This window comes from Cryptomeria japonica, chromosome 3 (assembly GCF_030272615.1).
Source record: "Cryptomeria japonica chromosome 3, Sugi_1.0, whole genome shotgun sequence".
NCBI classification, from domain to species: domain Eukaryota; kingdom Viridiplantae; phylum Streptophyta; class Pinopsida; order Cupressales; family Cupressaceae; genus Cryptomeria; species Cryptomeria japonica.
Window position 1 is genome coordinate 342803558 of NC_081407.1, and position 25156 is coordinate 342828713.

Sequence of the window (25156 nt, forward strand, 5' to 3'; positions counted from 1 at the left end):
GATCTCAATTCCTTGTCAACTCATTGTAATCAATTTCTTATGTGATAAGAGACTTAATTTGGAGTGCACATATACCAAATCCACATAGTTGTGCTTAATTAAATGGATAAAGATGTACTTACTCCATTTCTACTCAATGGAAGAACAACTCACAACTTATTGGAATTGCATTACAACATTTGCAATTATAAAACAAAAATTACAAATTTAGCAGCAAAAGACAAGCAAGGGAGTTAAGACATAAAAAAGTGTGTACTTGACATCATAGCAGCAAAAATATTTCAAGGAAAAAATTGGCAAACCATAAGTAGAGATTTTTTCAAAAACTCGGGGAAAAAATCGTATTTTTAAATAATTAAAAAAGAAACAAAGAAGAAACATAGAAACTTATTTTAATTTTAAGGCATTTTAATATCATAGATATATAGAAAATAAAAATGAAAACATGGATTTAGGGTGGCAATCCCTAGCATGGTCGAGGGGCAATGCCTCTCATATGGGTTTTGAGTGTAGTGCCCTTGATCCTTTTGGGGCCCTTAGGTTAGTGCCCACAATAAGGTTGAGGAGCAAAGCCCCTCATTGGGTTCGGGGCAGCGCTCTGACACGATCTCTATCGTGATATAAGGCAAGGTCGAGGGGTGGAGTCTTTGTCACCAAGTCCAATTTAAAGCCTTTCAAACCACTTGGACCTTCATGGGGCATGCTTTTTTTCATAATTATATTGCTTTTCACAATTATGCTTCACATGAAATTATTTTTCATAATTATATTGCTTTTCGCAATTATGCTTCATATGAAATTTATTTAATGGCACACAGACTAAACTCCATGTAGCTAATAATTGATTATAAAAATTGTTAAATTTGTGACCCAGTTTAGTAATCAGATTTCTAACATTTAATTATTTGCTAACATTAAGTAAACCATAATCAAGTAAATGCAAGAATGAAAACAAGAGAGCAAGAGACCAACACAAATACCCTGGGAAAACCTCCAAGGAGGAAAAACCTAGCACTAAAGACCCACAGGTCAGATTATGTATTCAATCTTAATTGCATCAATACAATACTTAGCTTGACTCTTCAGATCTGCTCCCTTTTATCATATCAGATCTGCCCTTCTAAATACACCAAGTTAGCATCAAGGAATACCAAATGCCTTCTATCTTCTTGAACAAGTTCGCACAATCCTCTTCTATATTTTGCACCTTTAATTGCAGAGCTATTTCGCTGATTGCATGAGGAATTGAATGAGTGATTTGAGTTTGCATTTGATCTTTATATATATGAGCTCTTAACCCATATAACTCCAAGTCGGCCTTAATGCATTTTGGCGCCAATTTGTTTTATTGTGGCGTGGTACATATTTAGAGTGGCGTGGAGATATGGGGCTGGTCCTGTCTTGGGGGCACGTTACCCTTTTAGGATAGGACCCAGTCCTATATGGGTTCGGATGTTGCCTTAAGGCAATCCGAACCCTCTTACCTAGTTATAAACAACACTCCCTCTTAACTAGGGAAGAAGAGAATACATAATCTGAACCTTTAGAGTTCCATCTAGCACACAAGCATAGAATGGATCTAGCACACAAGCATAGAATTACATCTTCCACCTAGCACACGAGCATAGGATGGTTCTAGCACACAAGCATAGAAAGTGTAATACACAAGTGGGTCCTTACATAGTTACAATTTTCCATCTAGCACACAAGCATAGATTGGATACTTTTCATTCTTGCACACAAGCAAAGAATGATCAAAACGCTGCAGATAGAGTCACTGAGATTGAAACTCCCTCTCAACCAGGGTTTCATTTTCCACAATACCAAGTCTGTCTCTGAAGTATTCGAACTTCACTCTGGATAAGGGTTTGGTAAGAATATCTGCAACCTGTTCATCTGTGCTAATATACTTTAGCTGAATGGTGCCTCTTTGCACCATATCACGAATGAAGTGATAGTGCGTTTCCACATGTTTGGACCGGTCATGGAACATAGGATTTACTGACATCTTTATACAACTTTGATTATCACAATAAATGGTGGTAGGACCACTAGATTGACCAAATAATCCAACCAGAAGTTTGCAAAGCCACACTGCTTCTCTAGATGCAACAGATGCTGCAATGTACTCAGCTTCTACAGTGCTTAATGCTACCGAAGATCGCTTCCTACATGCCCAAGAGATTATTGCAGAGCCCAAATTGAAGCAGATACTCGAAGTACTTTTCCGATCCTTGACACTTCCTGCCCAATCTGAATCTGAATAGCCTTCCAAGAAGTTTGAGGTATTAAGTGAATACTTCAGCCCATAACCAATACTGCCACGCAGGTATCTTAGAATGTGTTGGGCAGCAACCCGGTGAACAAGTTTAGGCAAACACATGAACTGACTGAGGGCATTCACCGCATAACAGATATCTGGTCTAGTATTGACTAGATACGCCAAGGATCCAATCAACTGCCTGTACTTAGATGGATTTGCAAAATCAGAGTTAGCTGTAGAAACACTTAACTTCTTTAAGTTAGATTCCATAAGAGTAGACATGGGTTTACATTCTATCATTCTAAATCTTTTTAGAATATCAATAGTGTACTTTCCTTGACTTAGAAAAATTTCATTTGGCTTTTGCCATACTTCTAACCCTAGGAAGTAATGCATTAGACCTAAATCCTTCATTTCAAATTCTGAGGCTAATTCTTTCTTACATCTTATAATTAATTTATTTTCACTAGTGAGAAATAAATCATCCACATACAAAACCAGAATGAGCATATCATCATTATATATCTTCAAGTAAATGTTAGCATCAGCATCATTCTTACGAAATCCTAAGCTTAGTAAGTACTTATCAATTCTTTCATACCAAGCACGAGGGGCCTGTTTGAGCCCATATAAGGTTTTCTTCAACCTGCAAACATGAGAATCTCTTTTATGGATTACATAACCTTCTGGTTGCTCAATAAAGACTTCTTCCTCAATGAAACCATTGAGGAAGGGTGTCTTAATGTCCATTTGATGTAGCTCCCAACCTTTGGCTGCAGCAATAGCTATTATAGATCTAATAGAAGTATATCTAGCAACAGGAGCAAAAGTTTCTTCATAATCTATTCCTTCCTTTTGAGAAAAACCACAGGCTACAAATCTAGCTTTATATTTTTCAATACTACCATCAACATTATGCTTAATTTTAAACAACCATTTAGAAGAAACAACAGACTTACCTTTGGGTCTGGGTACAATGTCCCAGACATCATTCTTGATGATAGACCCATACTCTTCATCCATGGCTGATTTCCAAGCATGATGGGACATAGCTTCTTCGACATTGTGAGGTTCAGACTCAATGATATTACACATCACAAAAATGTAGTTGGCGTGATTTTGGAGTCTCTTGCTATCTCTAAAGGTTCCTCTGGGAGCAGCAAATCCTTCAGCATCTTGAATAGTGTTTCTAACCCAAAGTGGCCTCTTCTTGCAGACCACAATATCCTTAGGTATATCTGTAGAGTCCATGGGTTCTGTTGGGTCATCCTGAACTTCCTGATCCGAGAGGTCAGTGGACTCCTTCTGTATCTCAGGGTTAGCATCAACTTTTGAATCTTGATTTTCAATCACCATATCATTATTATCAGATAATGAACCTTTAGATCTTTTGAAAGCAATAACTTCTTCAAAAGTTACATCTCTACTTACCTCAACATACCTTTGACCTGAAATGTAGATCCTGAAGGCTTTGGAAGATTCACTGTATCCCACTAAGATGCCTTTCTTTCCAGAGGGATCCAACTTGGTTCGTTTTTCTTTAGGCACATGAACATACACCGGGCTCTCGAATATCCTTAGGTGGCTGATGTTAGGTTTGATTCCTGTAAAGGCTTCTTCAGGGGTTACATCCTTTAGAGCATGATGAGGACATCTATTTTGAATGTAAACTGCTGTTTTGGATGCTTCCGCCAATAGAAAAGGTTGCAGGTCTTGATCATGAATCATGGCTCTTGCAGCTTCAACAATGGTCCTGTTCTTTCTTTCAGCAACTCCATTTTGCTGAGGATTGTAGGGAACACAGAACTCCCTCTTAATTCTTGCCTTAATACAGAAATCATAAAAACTACCTGAGGTGTACTCACCTCCATTGTCAGACTTTAAACATTTAATTTGATTTCGAGTAGTGTTTTCAACCAAGGCTTTGAATTCTTAAAATCTGTTTAGGACTTCTGTAGACTCTTTAGATTTAAGAAAGTAAATCCATGTTTTCCTAGAGAAATCATCTATGAAGATAACATAATAAAGGCAGCTGCTAGGAGATGCTACAGACATGGGACCACATAAATCTGAATGAATAAGCTCTAACTTTTCTTTAGCTCTACTATCACTTTTATGAAAAGGGTTCTTTACATTCTTACCCATTGCACAACCTTTACAAGCATCATCATGAGATAAACTAAGTTTAGGCATACCTTTAACCATTTTACCGAGAGTGGGAAGAGCTTGAAAGTGTAGATGTCCAAGTCTTCTATGCCATAGCTCGCATGATTCAGGGGCCTCATGGATGAGAGCTTGAATTGGATTAGCTACAAGCTTATATAAACTATCACATCTATTTCCAATAACATGAGCAGTTTTGAAATTAGATTTCTTAGACCAAGCAAGTACTTTCCCTTCAGAAAATGCTATTTGCAAACCCTTATCTTCTAAGGCAGAAATGGAAATAATATTTCTTTTAATACCAGGTACAAAAAAGATATCACAGAGTTGTAAGGAAATACTAGAATCTAGTTTTAAAGAGGTAGTACCAAAACTTTTTACCGAGTATCGGGCATCATCACCGATTACGACATGAAGGTTGGTATCCTTTTCTATCAGATCTGAAATAAGCTCACGAAAACCTGAGATGTGTCTGGAGGCACCACTGTCAATTATCCAAGTATCACTGTCCATAGGAACATTGCTTGATAGAGCAGAGATGAGAAGATAGTCCTCATTTTGTTCAGCAACTTCATTTAAATTAACTTCCCTTTCCTTGGGATCATTCTGACAATCTCTAGCATAGTGACCATACTTATCACATCTGAAGCAACGAATGTGGGAGGAATCTCGACTTCTTCCTTGGATCATAGGAGGAGGATCTAAAATCTTTGCTTCTCTTTTCTTTCTTCCAATGTCCACCTTTCCTAGATTTAGCTAAGAGAACATGATTATCATCTTTGTGAGAGTTCTTGAGTTTTCCTCTTACCTCAATTCGAGATTCCTCTTCAATGCAATCAGATTGAAGACGCTCAAAGTTGGGACGATCAACTCTTCCACCAATGCTATGAATGAATGGTTCCCATTCATCAGGTAGACCATTTAATGCAATCATAACAAGATCTTTATCCGAAATTTGGCAATCAAGAGTACTTAGCTTGTCCTTTAGTTCATTGATCTTCATGAAGTAGGCCATGATTGAGTCTTCTTCTTTCATTTTCATGTGAAGAAGCTGCTGCCTTAGAGCAAGAGCCCTGCTGAGGTTGTTGACTTCATACATCCCTTCCAAGTGTTTGATCATTTCCCTGGCAGACACAAATTTTGACATGATAGTGACAAGATGATTCTTGACGGATTCAATTATGATCTTCCTAGCCTTGAGGGAGTCTTTCTTGAACTGCTTCAGTTCTTCAACATCTTCAGGAGGGGACAGCCTTTCTTCTTCTACGAATTTCAGCAGATCAGTTTCTTCAAGGATCAATAGAATACGGACTTTCCAAGCAGCAAAATCAAGGGCTCCATCAAGTCTATCTTCAGCCCTCAAACTTGACATTTTAATCTGAAAACAAACAACAACTATAGGCAACAAATGATTTACTAAAATCTGAAGTTAGTAACACCTTAGCTCTGATACCATGTTAAATTTGTGACCTAGTTCAGTAATCAGATTTCTAACATTTAATTATTTGCTAACATTAAGTAAACCATAATCAAGTAAATGCAAGAATGAAAACAAGAGAGCAAGAGACCAACACAAATACCCTGGGAAAACCTCCAAGGAGGAAAAACCCAGCACTAAGATTATGTATTCAATCTTAATTGCATCAATACAATACGTAGCTTGACTCTTCAGATCTGCCCCCTTTTATCATATCAGATCTGCCCTTCTAAATACACCAAGTTAGCATCAAGGAATACCAAATGCCTTCTATCTTCTTGAACAAGTTCGCACAATCCTCTTCTATATTTCGCACCTTTAATTGCAGAGCTATTTCGCTGATTGCATGAGGAATTGAATGAGTGATTTGAGTTTGCATTTGATCTTTATTTATATGAGCTCTTAACCCATATAACTCCAAGTCGGCCTTAATGCATTTTGGCGCCAGTTTGTTTTATTGTGGCGTGGTACATATTTAGAGTGGCGTGGAGATATGGGGCTGGTCTTGTCTTGGGGGCACGTTACCCTTTTAGGATAGGACCCAGTCCTATATGGGTTCGGATGTTGCCTTAAGGCAATCTGAACCCTCTTACCTAGTTATAAACAACAAAAATGAATATCGATGAATGCGACAAGGATTTCAAAACAAAGTAAAATGACTTTAAACAAACAACAAAAAATAAGTTCCTAGTCCTAATATAAGAATGGGTATGGGTTCAAGGCTTCACATTTGAATAAGAAATCATATATATATATATATATATATTTATTAATAATATTATCAAAAGTATATTATTATATTAATTATATCAAAATTAATTAAGTAGAAAATTTGTAATTTACAATTAAAAATGTCACTAAATTAATTTTTAAAATATTAAAAAACTTATAGTTAATTATATATTCAAATTAAGCAATTTTTATTCTAATAGAGACTTAGATTAAAAATATTTATAATTTTGTAAATATATTAAAATATGTATAATCTATAAAATATATAAATTTTTTTTATTTTTTAAATACTGATAAATTTGTTACTCATTCATGGGGCAGGCTATCTATACAAATATCTGCCAGGTATCAGTCCCTTCTCATGATCTCCTTTGTTGCTTATGCCATTAATAGGAAATCGATTGCGCTGAGTGAGCCCTACTTTCAAATGTTTCAATCTTGCGTCTTGACCTGTGTGCATTGCATATGGAGAGCACCCTACTTACTTTCGTCCTCTACAAACACAAGGCTGAAATGTGCTCTTGAGATAGGACTTTTTACTCCAAATCGATTGCGCTGAGTGAGCCCTACTTTCAAATGTTTGAATCTTGTGTCTTGACCTGTGTGCATTGCATATGGAGAGCACCCTACTTATTTTCATCCTCTACAAACACAAGGCTGAAATGTGCTCTTGAGATAGGACTTTGCTCTCCATTTGGTCAATAGGATAAAGTCCTTAACATTAGTCTATAATTTGGAAGAAAAACAGTCAGAAACCTTAATTGTGAAGAAATATAGATTAAAAATGGTTGACAATCGTACTGTGTGATTTAAGCCCAAAAAATTGGTCAGTAAATACTAAATATTGACCACGATTTTGCTTAAAAACCTGATTTCTTGGGGAAAAAATGGCCAATTATGGTGATTTTTTAATTTGATGATTAATCATGCGTTTTTGGCAATTTTTGCTTCTATGCTTGGGATACAATTTTTATTGCAAAAAGTTGTCCGGGTAAAAATAAAGTCTTGGCCATGTGTGTGCCACATTCATGACAATCTTCTTGTTTTGAACAGCAGAAATATCATGATTTTTTGAAGATGTAAAGTAGCCAAGCTCATTCAAGACAACACTCTGTATATCTACATTTGGGAATATTCTTGTAAATGCAGATTTTATTAAATAGCAACCTCTTCATTTTCTATACGGTGCCACCTTCTTGGCAAGGAAAGTATTTTTGTGTTATAATATTTTGGGGACAAAACAAATGCTAGGAGATGCAAGAATGTTTTCATCTTTTTCCAAAAATTAACAATGATATTGTGCACTTTTTTTAACAATGTTTCTATGGGGTCATTCTATTTGGTTTCTATTATGGTTCTTGTTGAAGATAGCACCGGGAGGACAAACTAGAAGATGTCAAGTAGGGTTCCTCCCTAGCTAAGAGGGAGTGCTGATTTTATTGTAGTTGTGGTCGGAATCCACAGGCCTACATAAATAACACAAAGCTTGTGATTATATTGATAATAATTATACTGATAATATAATTATTATATTATTAGTTGTGAGATGATATAATTATATTATTAATTGTGATAATATAATTATAGTTATAATTATTAATAATAAAATAATATATTAATATTATATTAATATATAATCATTAATATTTAATTATTTAATATTATAATAAAGTATGGTGTCCCTTGGTGAAGGGGCACCTCTTGCATATATATTATGGGAAGTGTGATCTCATTGAGGGTAGAAGATAATAATAATAATAAAAAAAATCTATAGGCAATACCTGGGACTTTAACATGGTATTAGAGCTAGCAAATATTTCGAACATTTACTTCGTATTTCTTGCGCGTTGAAATTAATGATGCAATGATTGTGTGAGCATTGCTGCGTATAGGGAGAGCATCCGCGATAATGGTGGTGAACGATAATGACGACAATGCCTTCCTATCTTCACAGCTTGAGGCCATTCAAGCTTTCTCGGCTTATACATCTCTGCCATAAAAAAAAAAGGAAGGACAATCGTCATTGAGCATTATTGATAACAGTACATGGTAAGGAACAAATATTATATATCTTTCCGATAGGAGTCATCATTAAACAACAATCGTGTGAAGAGAAACTGTTATAAGAATATTGACTACGTATACGGAAGACAAAAGTCTTTGTTTAGAGTGGCCAATGTTTTTTATTCAAATCAGCGACTGCATTCTATAAGACAAGAGTAGGTGTGATATTACACAACAGTCTGTGGAAAGAACTGAATTGAAGTATATTCTATCACATTTACAAAAGGCAACGTGATTGAAGACGTAGATATCTCCTTGAACAAACTATACTTATCGAATACTTTCTTGAGCCACAACGATCTTGTATAATGAAGTAACCATGTAGCCAATACAGACAACGCATAAGAAGACTTGTTCCACGAGAGATAGGGAGGCCCGATGATATAATATAATTGAAAGATATAATTTAAAATTAGTTGTCTTTCTTATCGACACACATAAGACATTAAAGAGACCACGTATTTGGTCAAACGATGAAGTAATGCAATATTCAGTGAAGATCCTCATCTGCGGTGAAGACTTTATTATTGCTACTATAAATTGATATGATTAGAATGTTTATGCTGTATCGTTTCAAGTCACACGACACACAGGCAGATAATCGGGGTCAAATAAAACATGACAAATGTTTATGCTAAGTCGTAAAGAAAACAAACCAAGTTAATGATAATGTATTGCAAATACTTATACTATTACAAGTATCGAGATAATTAATGGATCGATACTCATAATCTTCAAACAATGTTTAACACATCAGTATTAGCCTAACCGATAATTATTTGGTAATAAGAAGCGGCAGTAATTAAGAAGGTCGTATTTCTAAATGGAGATGGATTACGTGGCTAGTAAGTGAATCGTTAATTTGACCAAATTATTAGTCATAACTCTTATTCATAAAGGTGTGACTCTTCACGTAGGAAGAGAAATAATCAATTTCGGAGAGATGTGTGTGTAAAGAGGTGACTATTAAATAGAAGATGTCTCTTAAAAGTGTCTAAGTTGTAAAGAAAATTATCACAGAGATAAAAGATCTGTATATGAAGAGGCAGATCTTCTGAGAAGAATTCATGTGGGATGGCTGTTGAGAACACCATTGGGTTGGTATACGTGAGCTGCAGGTGCGTCGAGCGAAGCACTGGGCGCGAAGGGTCGAGCGGAAGGCTCAAGCTCGACTGCAAGCTGAGCTGTTGTGGAGGCTGAGGCATGTAGAACACGCAGAGCCTTCGGATGAGTTGCCATATACGAATCTCATCAAGATTGTAGTTGATGTTGTTATGATATTGCAAGTGAGCATTTTGCTCTGGTAGGCTTTAGAAACTTGAAAGCAACATGCTTAGTAGGGCAGTGCTATAAACCTCTAGTAGCATACTCATGCCTCACGTAAAATGGGAGCTTCAGAATAGAGTATCAACATCCATCAAAGCATCATGTGAACTGTTTGAGAGAGTTCCTCAAAGAATGTCATCTCAAGAATGGATTACAATAATCGCAGGATATGCATTTAATAGAACATGGTCTCTACTTGCACAAATAACAGGAGAACTGTTATGGTGTATGGACAACCATCTAATCTTAAGGAAGTGAGGAATTTTGTCAAATTTGCAGTTGCAGACCCGTTGCTATTATGTGAACGTGTTTTCTCAGCTATTGAAGATGTTGGAACTCTTTTTCATTGGGAAGTGTGTATGGTTTAAGGCTGGCCAGTTGCATAGCTTTATGCACATTGGTGATTGTTGTGCTCTATGGGAATTGTGAAACAATTATGACTTGATCATCATTTGATGTTCTCTAAGATGGCTTCTTTTGATGGAGATTAATCAGTGAGAGAAGACTGTGTATACGTGTGTGAAGGATTTGTCGTATATGATACTCTTTGAATAGATAGACAAGAGACATATGCTGTTCTTGGACATGCGATACCTGCGAATAAACAACAAAAGAGAAAGAAGCAGAAGAGATTGCATTCAAGAAAGGAAGAATTTGATAAATTGCTACTATGAGACTGAGTTGGTAGCTGGAGACACTTCTTCAAAAGAGGGAGTTTGACAATCCATTAGAGGCAACCTTAGACGAAGAGGTCTGGAGGTTGATGTTAGAATTTGAGCTTCAGAGGGAGTAGCTAGAGGCTCTGCTTTATTTGATTTCCAAGGATCTTGATCATATTGATTTAGAGGGAGTAGACCATGTTGAGATGGTTTCTCTAGTGATCAAAGAATTGTAGCAGTTAGAGGAATCTATGATTCATGAGATAGAGTTCCATGTGATATCCCTAGATGGATGGCTACTTGATGGGCTTGGGACTCACCAAGGGTGATGCAAACCTTCGAGACAAGCTTGGAGATATGGAAAAATGAAGCTCTAATTGAGAGGGAGGCTCAACATTAGTGATCTTCTGTGATTTGATAATACATTTCTCTTTGAGAGAGACTTGAGGTGAAAGTCCTTGTCTCCACCCTCTGATATGGTTCATGGTGGATGTCATGTGTGTGACTCCATGACTTCATTGGTTCAGTGCTTGTTGAGCCCTCGTGAGCATTATTGAGAGGTGGCGATCTCACAATGATGAACACTTGTACTTTTGATCATTATTGTAAGGTGACGATCTTGCAATATTGACCATACCATCATGGTGGATATCATGAGATGTGATATTTGTGGTTAAGCCATGATGGTTGATATTACATAAAGAGATATTCATGGTGGATATTATGTGACGTAATACCTGTGGACATGCGATGAAGTAATATCCTTAAATGCCATAATGGTGGATATCATGAGACGTGATATCTGTGGACAAGCCATAATGGTGGATATTACATTTTGTAGTTATGGTGGATATCATGTGACATGATATCCGTGGATATGCCATAACCTCTGATATCACGGTGAGGTGATATCTTTCTCTCACACAATAAATGGAGCTATTGTGTTTACTATAAGGTGTTATTACTTATTGAAGGATAGAAGGATTTCCTCCCTAGCTAAGAGGGAGTGTTGATTTTATTGTAGCTGTGATCGGAATCCACAAGCCTACATAAATAACCCAAAGCTTGTGATTATATTGATAATATAATTATTATATTATTAGTTGTGAGATAATATAATTATATTATGTTATAATATATTTTATATGATAATTATTATATTATTAATTGTGATATTATAATTATAGTTATAATTATTAATAATATATTAATACTATATTAATATATAATCATTAATATTTAATTATTTAATATTTTAATAAAGTATGGTGTCCCTTGGTGAAAGGGCACCTCTTGCATATATATTATGAGATGTGTGATCTCATTGAGGGTAGAAGATAATAATAATAATAATAAAAAATTTACAGGCAATGCTTGGGACTTTAACAGTTCTTATATTTTTCAACCATGGATTGCATGCCATCATAAATTTCACCCAAGCATGGTTGATATCTATCAATATGCCTAATCATACCAATTATGGACCCAATAAAACTTAAAACATTTTCTGCATGAGCCCACCACTCATCATCTAGGATCAATGCACTTTTTTCTCTCTCTAGATTTGATTGCCTCCATGCACTCCAAAGAGAGTTGTTGATCATGGTGCTCAATGGCATTGGCACCTTCACAAGCTATCTTAAGATGATTGCATGTGATGTGAATTGAGTCCCAACAACCTACCATGTTGTAAAAAATAAAAAAATAAAAAAATTATGAAGTATAACATCAAAAAGTTTACAACTCCAAGTTGGAGAAGGTCTTGAAGATGGCTTATGACATATGATGATTTGTTACATCTCCTTGCCTTTTATGTAAATTTCAACGTACTTCATCTTTGTTCTTTTACAACAGAAAATTGAGAGTGGATGGCACATGGCATCCAAAAAATATGTCTATATGTACCATACACTATTGAACTAGCTGCTTGATAGTTTTTATCGCTGTTCATTTTGTTGAAGTTCCTGTAGCTGCGAGAGAGTTCTTCTATCTGTGTACTGTTCAAGCTCCGATTTCTTATGTGCGAAACTTCTCAAGGCATCTTCTTCATCTTGGTATTAGTGGTTGCCGTTTGTGTTTGTGTCCTGCATTGGCAGCTGTTTCTATCCGATGTGGAGTTATATTGCGTTGGCATCTGTTCCTATTTTGTGTGGATTTCGTCCGTTGCCTTCCCCTCTTGTCGGTGGTGTAACCGCCCATTATGCGTGGCTCATGTTTTTCCCGTCGTGAAGAGTAATGGTCGACTTATGGGGTATGCGAAGAGACTTTGCACCGGTGATTCTTTCACCTCTTATAAGAGACATATTATTACGGATCGTATATATATATATATATATATATATATATATATATATATATATATATATATATATATATAATCGAAGAAAGATATTTTATTCAGTATCTTAGTATATAGAAAATATTAGAGACTCTTGTGAAAAATCAGTAACTCTTCTTGAGTCTTTATATTGTGAATATTGATCTGAGAGGTATCGTTATTACTTGTTATGAGAATCACATTTTTGGACTCAGTCCTGTGAGTTTCGAGAGGCTCTCACTATTCTGTTTCTACAGTCTAGAAGTATTTGTAAAGGAAGTATCTCAAGCTTATTGAGTGTTGATTGAAGTCATCAATAATTCTTGTATTTGTTTTGGAGAACTCAATAAAGATGTTATTTTTGTGGGCTGGGTTCTTCACCCTCAAGTGGAGGATTTTCCTAGGATAAATTCTATGTATCTTGTTTCAGTTTTCTATAGTTCGATTCAAGTTTTAACACATTTGACCTGGACAACATTTTATGGCCCACTATCTCAATGGTTTGTGTAAGGATATTGGCCATGAAGGTTGGATACTTCACTTGTTGGCTCCTTAGGTTAAGTTGCCTTATAAAACATGTACTTTTAGAGAACATTACATTGGCATTAATAAGTTGTTTATTTTTGCAATCCTTCCATCTGTTAAAAACAATGGATAGTCTTGTTTGGGGCCATGTATCATTGGATGTCCTCAATGATGTCTTTACAGAAGCATTTCTTTTTGGCCAATAAAGTGGTGCACACCTTTTCATATCTAGTGCTAATGCAATCGAGTGCATTCACAATTGTTGTCACCATATTTTGTCAATATGGTGATGTGCCAAGGTTGAATGGAAGCCCATCGCTATAAATACAATGAGCAGTGCTCTCATCTGCAACTTCCCTTGCCTCATTCTTGTAGGTCTTTTCCAAATGGACCTCATTTAGGGGAAAAAGGGGGGTATCATTTTTTTGGGTATGTGGTGGTGGAATGAAAGGATGTGGGGCATTTGGTACTATTAAGCCATTAGAAGGTTTGCACAATCCTTTCATGGAAGGAGGATCTTTCCTTTGCTTTGTTATTTACAATGTTGATGTCCTCTTTTAATTTGATATATCCCATATTTATTTCTTTGGCAACCTTTTTTATTCGGCCTTGGGCAAGCTTTTATACCAACTTAGTCATATTGCATAGGTGAACTGTCATTCAACTATACAAGCTCTTATACTCCGTTTCACCTTAATTATAATGCCAATGATAACCGCCACCTCCAAGCAGTTGCTCAATCATATGTATGTATGTCACAAAAGTGGTGATGCTGTGTCAATTTGAATGAGCTCTTCACTTTTCTGAGCAACCGAACTAGATTACACCCATTTTGTATGAATAACAAAATAATTTTTTCGATCAATTAAACCCTACACTATATTAAGAAAAAAAAGAAAAAATGACATTATAAACACTGTATTGCATAGAAAAAGGTTAAAAATTAATTCAATGCATTTTTGCAAAATTGAAAAAAATAAAATTGAAAAATTGGAAGATCAAGAAAAATTAAAAAAACTTTAAAAAAGAAGAAAATTCATCTTTGATAGATAAATCTTGTAGGTGTAGCTCTTTCTCCTTTCTAGCTTTCACCTTTGAAGAGATATCTAGCAACCTTAAAGATTAAAAAATAGCACCTTGGAGGAGGAAAAACTGTTTTGGTTACTTCTATTTGTGAAATGAGGAAAAAAATAGTTGACCTAGGCAAAAGAAGTGAATATAATCAATTTAGGGTGGATTAGGGTTAGGGAATGCTCTTTTCTTTAGGAACAAAAAAAATGAAGTGAACTTTTACCATAGGTTGGCTTGGTTTTGCCCAGGGTGCATTCCGGCTGAAGGACCCACAAGGTACCTAGGGGCAGGCCTTGATTGAACTGCAAGCCATCCCAGCCCAGAACTGGGACTTGTTTCACATTTGTAGGGTAGGGGGACTTGTTGGTGTACGTTTTTATTATTCACTGAACATTAGAATAAAATGTCAAAGACACTCAACCCTCTCTTGATCAAAATCGCTACGTATGCCAAGATTGCACAAGAAAGACCACACGACGACTCCAAGGTTTATATATGCGAACAAGCGACTTTGTGTTGGGTAGCTTCCTTGGTTATGTATGCTGAAATACAAGGGGGACTTATGCTCAAAAATATCATTCACAAGCTAGGACTTAGACGAACTTAATAGTAAATGCTCTCTTTTTTTTTTTTTTTTTTGATTTAGACTTTCAAAAAGAAAGGATAAAAGGATAAGGGTTCAAAGATTCTACTCTACTCCTAGGAAATTTGAGAGACGTTGTTAACTAAGGCAAAGGAAACCTTACTTTGGTTCGCCAAATCGACTAGACAAAGCAAGGTGCAATCTTCAAAGGTTTGTGTTTGTAATTTTCACATCTGAAGTAAATACCATCAATTTGAACAATATGTACTTAGATAGAAGTTAAGCATCCACATAGACAAGCTCAGACTAACTTTGCACGATGAATGAAAATCATCCACTCATCAAAAGTATGAGCAAATAGCTTCACCTTGAATCAACACTTGTCAAATCTCGCATTCCATTTAACAACTTAAAGGAAATTCTAATCTATTGTGTTGAAGAAATTGTAAACCATGCCAATCATTTAGATAATAGAGATTACAAAGCCTAGAAGCACATAAGCAATTTATTATCCAGAATGATCTCTTGCAACAATTTATCAAAAACTTCACTCTCCAATTGAGAGCAGGAAACCTTATATAGGCACCCAAAAGTTTTGAACGATCGAGATCAAACAATGATCAAGGGCCTAGATTGAAAGATCAAAACCCTAATTAGGGTTTCCCAAAACTCAATTAGTTCAAACAAAAGAGAACAAGACAAGTGGCACAGTTACTATTTTCAATGAAGTGGGCGTCCAATTTCCTTTTTGGAAGCTGCAAATTCAATGTATCTGGACGCGAGCAGCTGAACCTCCTCCATGGTGACATGTGGCAAGTTGTTAATCTGGTAATCAATCATGTCCACGTGGCGAGAGTAACTTCCCAGTCAGTGGCCTATGTTAAGAATTTCTCATCAATAAGCAAGAAGTTCGAAACTCTGGTAAGATCATCCTTAAGAATCGGCCCTGTGGAATTAAAGAAATTTCCCTAAATCTTGGCCTTCAGATTCTCTACACGTAAATGCTTTTCGTGCACTTCATTCTGCCTCAGTACCTCAGCTGCTACAAGGAAGACCTTGTCCTGAATACCCCAAATGATCCTCTTTATCTCCACACACTTAGCTTCTAATTTCTTCAGAGATTCAACCCTGGTAGTCAAGGCAAAGTACCAAGTGTTGAAGTCATATATGTCACCAGGCTGAATAACCTTTCCATCAATTAAATCTTGCCGGGGAAGCCCTTTGATGGTCTTCAAGTATGGGATTATTCCGTTCTGAATGTCTTTAATATCCTCCCAAGCTTCAGATATATCCTGGATTTGGCTCAAGAGGGATGAGGTGGAGTCATATGCTGATACTAAATTCTCAACAAGTATATCAGCACGCTCCGAAGCATCAGAAGTCCATCCTTTGACTTCTCTGAAAGTTGTTCTCATATCCTCATAATCTTTCATTGATTCCTATAAAAGGGGCATGGGTGGAGTAACTGGTACCTCCTCCCGATCAATAGGGTTTGTAAAGTGCTGGACATACCTCTTCCACTGCTCATTTTCAGCCTCTAGCTTCTTTTTCTTCTCTACTTCCTTGTTTAACCTCTCCTTAAGGGTATTGTAGGAATCATCAAACTCTTGGACTTCTTGGATTTTGGCGGTCTTACCCAGGCTTATGGTAGTGATCTCATATTCCTCAGGAGAAATATTGTCCTGAGCTTTATCTACCTTCGGCATTGCTACCTAAACGTATTTGAATCCCGCATTGTTTCTTTGGATCAAAGAAAACTTCTTGGCTGGCTTAGATGGTCTTCTTTCATTTGGCTTTTTTAACTCAGCCAAGAGTGCTGCTGTATTATCCTCCTAATGAACTTCTTCAGATACTTTGACTTTCATCCTTTCTCTCAACCAATCAGGGATGGTTGATTGCTCCATGCCACTATCATCAAAGTTATCTTCAACTCCTTTCAGCGCAGAGGTTATGCCATCCATGAATCCTCCTTCAGGTTCAGGATTCTCTGCCTCTACAACCTTAGTGGGAATGGGTTCTTGAATTGGTTCCTTAATGATGGGAGAAGGGATCTCCATCTATTTTCTCCCATTTCACTGTCTAGTTCATGTTCATCAATCAAAATTCTTATTGGGGCTGTGGATGAAGCGCTAATAGTTGAATGGGCTTCATTAAACTTCTGTCGCCTGCTTACATCTTCCTCTCTAGTGACTTTCTTTCCCTTTGCCCTTACTGAATTTTCAATGGGTTCCTTTTCCTTGATCCAACACTTTATGGGTCTCTTGGATTGCTGGATGTCACACCGTGATTAGAAGACAAGGACTCATTAGTCCCCATAAGATCGTAAGTGAAGGAGATATTCCTCGCTTTGAGCTCCTTTGTCTTCTCTGTTGCCCACCACTTAGAGTATTCAATCACGGGTCTAATTAAATCACCCAAGTTGGATCTCTCAGAATTTGTCCAATCCACTAGGGCAAGAGGCTCATTCTTCAGGTTGGCATAGTGTGGCTGCTCATATTCATTATCTTCCTCAAGTTGATCTGCTACACGGAAGACTTCAAACGACCTAATCAAATTCAATGGGATGCTAGACTGGAATCTTCTTCTTATATCAAAGTTGTCAAGAACGTTGGCCCAATAATCTTCAAGATCTGGCCTATGCTCAAACTTCACTCCATTAACCATTCCCATCTGATGAAAAGGATCAAAATAGCTCCTTGCTTGATAATGCAGGAACGGGTACCACTGAATCTCTTTATCTGCATGTGTGCCAGCCAGAGCGGATGGACAAGACTCAAAACCTTTTCCAATATTGAGAGGAAAGGACACTCCCGTCTTCTGCTTTCCTCTTTGCACAATTATAAAAGTTTCCAATTGCCTTATTATCTCAAGTAAGACCATCCTGTTTGTGGGAAACATGGGCAACTTGTATGGGGGTCCGATGAATCCTTGGATTCGCAAATATGTAAATATGGGGTATTGGATATACCAATATCCGAATCTACTAATCAAATCCTTGGACTCCTGAGAGAGTCGTTGATGAAGGCCTCCCTGAAGGGTTCTTGTGATATGCATGAGAAATGCATCATTGACCCTCTTAAAATGAAATTTCTCTTCCAAATGCAACTGTGGGTAGCAGTCATAAACACTGAATTGGTTCTCTTTGTTTCCCACTGTCCCTCTACACACTAGGCCTCTGTATCTATATGTTCTGGCCAAGGAATAGATCAAGTAGGAACTCATGTAAAATGTTCTATTCTTCTCTAGGTTCCTAAGTTGATCATCCAAGTTATCACTGATGATCCTAGCCCAGTTGATCATCTTCACGCCAACTGTAATCTCATGGATAAAGTAGTACATCTATGGCTCAAATGGAGCACCCTGCTGGCTGCCCATAACTCTGTTCAGCAAGACAATAAGGTCGCCATAGTCTTCCTTGAAATAGGGTTTGAGAAGGGTCTTAGGCATCTTTGACACACTCTTCCTTGGCTTCTCCAACCATGAGTGGTTGATGTTAGCTTCATACTCTTTTGTGTTGTCTTCGTATAGTTTGGTTGCCTCCTCTCTGGTCATATAGACCATGTTGTGGTATTCAAGAACACGGAAGGCCTCTCTTATTGCCACTTCTCCTATATTGGCGAGCACTCTACCATTAGGGGTTACAATCTCTCTATCCACAGGGTTGTAGTGTTTGGAACACTCAACGTTCAACTCATGACACTGAACTGCTGGAAGAAAACCAACAACTTGCACAATTCTGTTCCTCATCATTCTCTGAGCAATTGGAGTGGGTAACTGTGTGTCTGTGCCATGCATTCTCTTCTTGAACTCACTAAGGTTGATGTGTCCAAGGTTGGTGTCTCCAACTTGCTTCCACTTCGAGTTCATCTTGGATTCTGGGGGAGAATCCTTATCTACTTGGAACTTCATTTGAACTTTTCGTGATGATCCGGCTCCTGAGGTCATCCAAATCTGCAAAAATTAAAGAAGATTAAGTTAAAACCTTCGTTTCAAGTGTAAATTTGGAGGTTTTAGCAGCTAAGTAAATTCTGATTTTTCAACTTTTTCCAACACTTGGCATTTCGAACAGGTTTTCAACACTTAGATGTTCTGAAAGATCTTGAAATAGAACCAAATTTGGGAACCTTGGGTCTGATTTTGATCAAAATCAGAGTAAGAATGAAAATCTAAGTCCAAAACTCGACTAAGTATGCATTAAAATCTAATTCAAAGGGCAGAAAATAAGAGAGAACGGAAGGAAATTTGTAATAGATTAATTCTCTCTCTAGAAATCTTGAAAAATCAGGTCAAGAAACCTGATAATCTGCCTCTGAAACCAATTTTCACCTTCAGAAAAGATAAGAAAGAAGAAAGACAGTTCAGTTTGTGATAGAAAATCTGAGGTTGCACTTGAAATACTGTGAAAATGTTCTTTAAAACTATCAAGATCTTCTTCAAAACTGCGTTGAACCCTTCAAAATCTTGTTGAAAACCTTCACAACCTGCATAAAACTTTTCAAAACCTCTCCAAAATCTTTCCCAAGTTCAAACTTCTTTGTCAATAAATGAGAGAATGAAAGGCTATTTGTATTAAAACCTTATAAGAAGTTTGAATTTTCAGTTTAGAAACATAGCAATTCTTCCCAAGTTCGAACTTGATTTGTTTCTAATTGTGCCTCAGTCTTCGAATTCCCAAAGAAAGTTTCCATTTTCAATTTTAGTTTATTAGTTGAAACCCTTTAGGAAAGTTCCCAATTTCAATTTTCAGTCCAAGCAGAAAGTTTCTAATTCGATTGTGAGTTCATGAATCGAACTCAATCTTCAATTTCTTCCAATTTGAAAACTTTCTAAAAGTGATTTCCTAGTTCGAATTTAGGCAAATATTCTTGACAGCCATGTAGATTTCATGAGAATCTTTCTTTCACTTCCAATTTAGTAAGTTTCTCAAACATCTTGGGGTGGATTTGAAGAGATTCTTTTTCTTGTAACTTGGGCGGACTCTATTGCTTTCATTCCAATTTGCAAGTGAGAGGGCGGACTTGGCAGGTTTCACTCCCTTTTGCAAGTGAGAAAGTGCTGTTGTAGGGCGGACTCCATGGAGCAGGTTTCCTTGTATGATCGGACTTCATGTGACTTACATCCTTTGCTTGTTATCACTACAGACTTCGAGGCGGACTTGCTTAACTCCTTGCACCTCCTTGCTTGTTATATCCTCAACTCTTGGGCGGACTTTTTAGGAAGTTTTGCACCATCTACATGGCGGACTTGAAGAAAGTTAATCCATGTGCACTCTAGACTTGGGCGGACTTGAAGACACTTCCTCCCTTAGCACACATCTCTTAGGCGGACTTTGCAAGGTTCATTCTCCATGCTGGGCGGACTTCATTGATACCTTGACCATATGAACACTAAGACTATCCTTGCTGGGCGGACTTGGAGAGGGTTGGTGTCCATTAAAACCATATTTGAAACCTTCATAACTTATCCAATTTTATTCGGATCATCTTGAAATTTTAAAATCATACAATCATCATACCCTTGAATTCCTCAAATTTAGGAACTTGGCTTTTTTGGACAAAATTTGAATTTTGGGTGGAATTCTTGATCATTTTCAATATAACTAAGAGTCACAAGTGCAAACCCTAGATCCCCTTTCCAAAAATAGAAAAAGAAAGGATCCCTAAAAAATAGGGAAAACTTTCTAAAAATAGCCACTTCGGGAATCATGCTTAAAGTGCCAAAAATGAAACTTCCTAAAAAATAGGAAAAAGCAATTTTTTTTTTCCAAAATAGAAAGTTGTCCAAATTGACCCAAATCAATTGCAATCTTTGTTCTTTGGACTTTCTAGGCACACTGACATCGTCTAGACCCTGATCTGATCATGGTTTGCACAAACTGACTTATGACTTTCCAAAACTCGGACCTTTCAAAACTGACAAAATTGATGCCGGGAAGGTTGCAAGGCTCTAACAAAACCCTAAAAAGCAAAAGCAAGGAGGATCCCCATTCTCAATGGGGTGATGTGTGAAAAAAAGGTCACAACAGGACCTTTCTAGAATGACCTGTATTGATTACAACCTTCTACAGTGATGCTCTGGCATCCAGTAAGAAAATGAAGTGTTTTACCATAGGTTGGCTTGGTTTTGCCCAGGGTGCACCCCGGCTGAAGGTCCCACAAGGTACCTAGGGGCAGACAGGCCATCCCAGGCCAGAACTAGGACTTGTTTCACATTTGTAGGGTAGGGGGACCTTTCTAGAATGAGCTGTATTGATTACAACCTTCTACAGTGATGCTCTGGCATCCAGTCAAACAGGATGTTTCCAATCTTGCATGAACATCCTTGCACTCTACTTCATTATTTGTTTTTGTGCTCAGATTATGAAATCGCCCTAGTAAGAAGTTACCTTTTGTATCTCTTAGATTATATCTAGCCTGCTGGTCCCGTGTTTGTCAAAGGTACCATCAAAATTAAGTTTATACCTTATAACTGGACCTTTCCATTTTCATTTCTGTTAGCATTATTCTTAACAATTATCCCTTGAACAGGAGGCCTTATAGATAACTTTGAAGCTTGAAATGCCCTTGATAATCACCACTGTTGAGCTATAGATAGTACAGCTTTGACGGTTACAACACAATGTAAGCTGAAACTTCCCTGCTGTAAACTGAAAGAATCACCAAGCCTAAGACTGACATCCTTGAGGTGTACGTAATGTAATACACTGGTTTGATGACACACAAACAACTAACAGACCTGCAGATTGAGGCTTCAAGGAGAGTGAAGCTTGTTGCAGAAAGGCCTATATCAGCTTGCTCAAAGAAATGCTTGAACTTTGACCTCATCGTTTGGTGACGTGGTGCATCTGTAAACTGAAACTCATCTGCTGCCAAAAAAAACGAGACAAAAACAATGCAAAATGACCCTTTTTTCAGGCAACATCTTCTTTAAAACTGTGGATGAGTTTTTGACAGAAACTGCTAGTTTTTGAGATTATCTCACTACATGACTTGCTTTACACTCAGCTGCAAGTTTCGCTAGTAATTGCTGATTTTTTCAACTATGGTCTCAATTGGTAACTAAAATTGCATCAATTGCATACTTAGCTGCAGTTTGCTTGGACATGCTTATGATCTACAACAATAAAATTGCTGTGACCAGCAGCTACATGTGCAGGGTTCCATCCTCCTTAAAGATGGTAGTTTAGATGGGCTAGCTACCACCCAGCCCTTAACACTTTGGTTTCACTGCCTGGTACCAAGAAAATAGAAAGCACTAGCTTTCTGCAGAAGAAACAATCTACAATTTTCTTGTTGATTTTTATGTGTCCCTTTAAAATTCACACATGTAGGCAATCTGAGTAGAAATCATATTTATCGGGCTCTCTCAACCCATCTCAAAATGGAGGCATCATGTACATATCAGATAGTGGCACATGCTCATTCCCATAATAAACTCACATAAGTGTAGAATCGAATACCTTGTGCATTATGCACCTTTGATTTGGTGGCCTGCTTCAGATACTGTGCACTCATATGCTACCCACCCCTGCATTGCTGCAACCAAGTAACCTTATTAAAAAGAATTAGATTTATAGCAGTTCCTTAGAGAGATCCCACCCAAAGAACCAACATTGATTTGGGGGTTTGCATCAGAATCTGTGCACCCATATGCTGTTCACACCTGTATATCTGCGACCTTGTAATCTTGTCAAAAAAGAAGTAAATTGAATGTAGTTCCTTAGAGAAATACCAGCCAAAGAATTAACATTGTGTTTATGGCTGTTTTGTTAATTGCCTTTTGTTGACAAATCTTATCTTCAAATTTTAAGAGAAGATAAACCAATCTATAATTAAGGCCTGTGTTTTGGTTCTGATTAGAGGTCATTCCTTTACATTCTTTGGGGAAACTATTTGTGGATATAAACATTGAGTGAATATGGTCTTTGATACATATTGATCTAAATTTCAGAGGATGACAAAGCTGAACAGAGCTTGATTAGGTAGGGGTCAACTGTCCCTGCTAGAAGGATCACAAAGAATATCTAATTTAAGCTGTTTAGTTTTGTAGAGCACATCTCTGCTATGAAAGAATGTCATGAAAACTTGAATATGCGTTCAGGTTATAATGACACTTTTTAAGCAACTCTAAATCTTTGCACCTTAAGTTTGCTATTATTTTACATTGTTACTGCTCGCTAAAGTTTTCTGCTTCAAAATGTCACTGGTTCAACAGGTAGAAGATTCCGTGTCCCTCATATTTGGCCCTTTAGAACGTCCAGCAGAACATCTGTGCAGGCTCAAGCTGAAACAAGTTCAAGTCAGTCTAATGATACCAGAGGAAACGGTACAATTTTCCCTGAGATAGACGATGAGGTTGATATACACATGTCAGAGGCAAGGGAGCAACTCTAAGTTGGCAGGTTGTCCTATCATGTTATGCTGGTATTTTGGATATTATGGGAGTTATGAACGTTTAATAGGATCCTAAAGAAAAAGGAATGCTAGTCTGATAAGATTCTGAACTGATTAATTAGTTTTTCTATTCAGACCAGTTTTCTGGCAAGAATAATGTTTTGTACAATTAATGTGAATAAGTTCTAAACTGAGGGATCTAGGAATAGTACATACATATGGGGTGCTAGGAAATATGTCGTAAATAATTTAGCTTTCTACTGCAAACAAGCAACATGTACTAGACAATTCTTTCTCTGTTTGAACTTAGCTCTGTAACAAACTTGGTGCTCCTCTATATGAAGCATGATGTACATTCTCAAGATTAAAGTAGGTTGCTAAAATTAACTGTATATAAAGTGAAGTGCAGATTTGAACAATGGTGTCAGTCCATTCTTCCAAAATTTATCTAACCCCATTTGTTGAAGCTATTTCTTTTCATACCTGATCTTTATGTGATGTTTCTGCTGTAAGAGCATGATGCTAGCCTTACCTGCTCAGGTTAACTGTTTTGAAGATAAAGCAAAGCATACATCTGAAGAAGAGTGTTTACCATTTGTATTATCTGTTGTAAACTAAAAGATGGCCTAAAGTTTAAAATATAGCCTATTCAATATTTACCACTGAAGGCCAATCTCTTGAAAATGCATCAAAGCGAATGTTTCAATAGAAACTGGATAGCGAATTCTAATGAGCTGAGAATTCAAATGCTCTTCACAGCTCTTAAATAGTTAAATATGTTCGCAGCTTATCTTAATAGGAATTCGATCCACCAAATGTTACGTGATGTCTTTACTGTCAGTCATACATTGTTGAATAGCTGATGACAATCTGGCTGGTGTAAGGGGTCTGACACTTAATTTGAGGATCTCATGTACAGATTGTGAATTTTTTTGTTATGAATTACTCATGGCTTATGACAATAATTGTCATTTATCTTTTACAGTTGTGTTTTTGTATTTTTTTGTACGATTCATTTGTGTATGTAATGTTTGTGACCCAGCATTAGCTATGACTTGTATTGATTGCTAATTAGTGGACCCAGTCAGATGCTGACTACTTCACGAAAACTGAGAATACCCTTAGGTTAATAATTTGGAATGAAGTTCTTATGTAAAAAATGAATGTCCGGGACTTCTTTCTAGTGTTGAACAGTTATGGATTGTATCTGGAACCTCCCAGGTGTAGGATAGAGATTTAGCACTGAACTATTGGACCAGCTATGATCTCAAATATGAGACCTCCTAAGTGCGCTTTAGGTGCTCTAGCACTGACCACTGCTCCTTTTAGTTCAAAATTTGATCGCGTGTGCATAGTTTGTGCACCTCTTGTTTTGGAAACTATTATTGGTATCCATCTTTCAAAACTCTTATAAATTGGAGCCTTGGATGGTGGTAAGACATTTTATTGTTGATTTCGTTGAGAGTTCATACGTGTTGTTAGATTGGAGACAAAAGACAAGTGGATAGAGTTTGCTACTTTATAATTTTTGTTTATAGTTGACCTTTCTTTTTTGGTGGAGCTTTTGTTTGCAAGGGTTTTTT

General features: G+C 37.0%; 1 protein-coding gene across 3 annotated transcripts in view; it reads left to right on the forward strand.

Annotated features, from left to right (window-relative positions):
- LOC131077203 (E3 ubiquitin-protein ligase RING1) overlaps positions 1–24043 on the forward strand; it is a 40611-nt gene extending 16568 nt beyond the window's left edge. For all 3 annotated transcript variants that reach the window (XM_058014637.2, XM_058014638.2, XM_058014636.2), the window contains one exon: positions 23395–24043. In XM_058014637.2, coding sequence (XP_057870620.1) covers positions 23395–23573 — 179 coding nt within the window. In that variant the 3' untranslated portion in view covers positions 23574–24043. The remainder of the gene's footprint in view (positions 1–23394) is intronic.
- The last annotated feature ends 1113 nt before the right edge of the window (positions 24044–25156 follow it).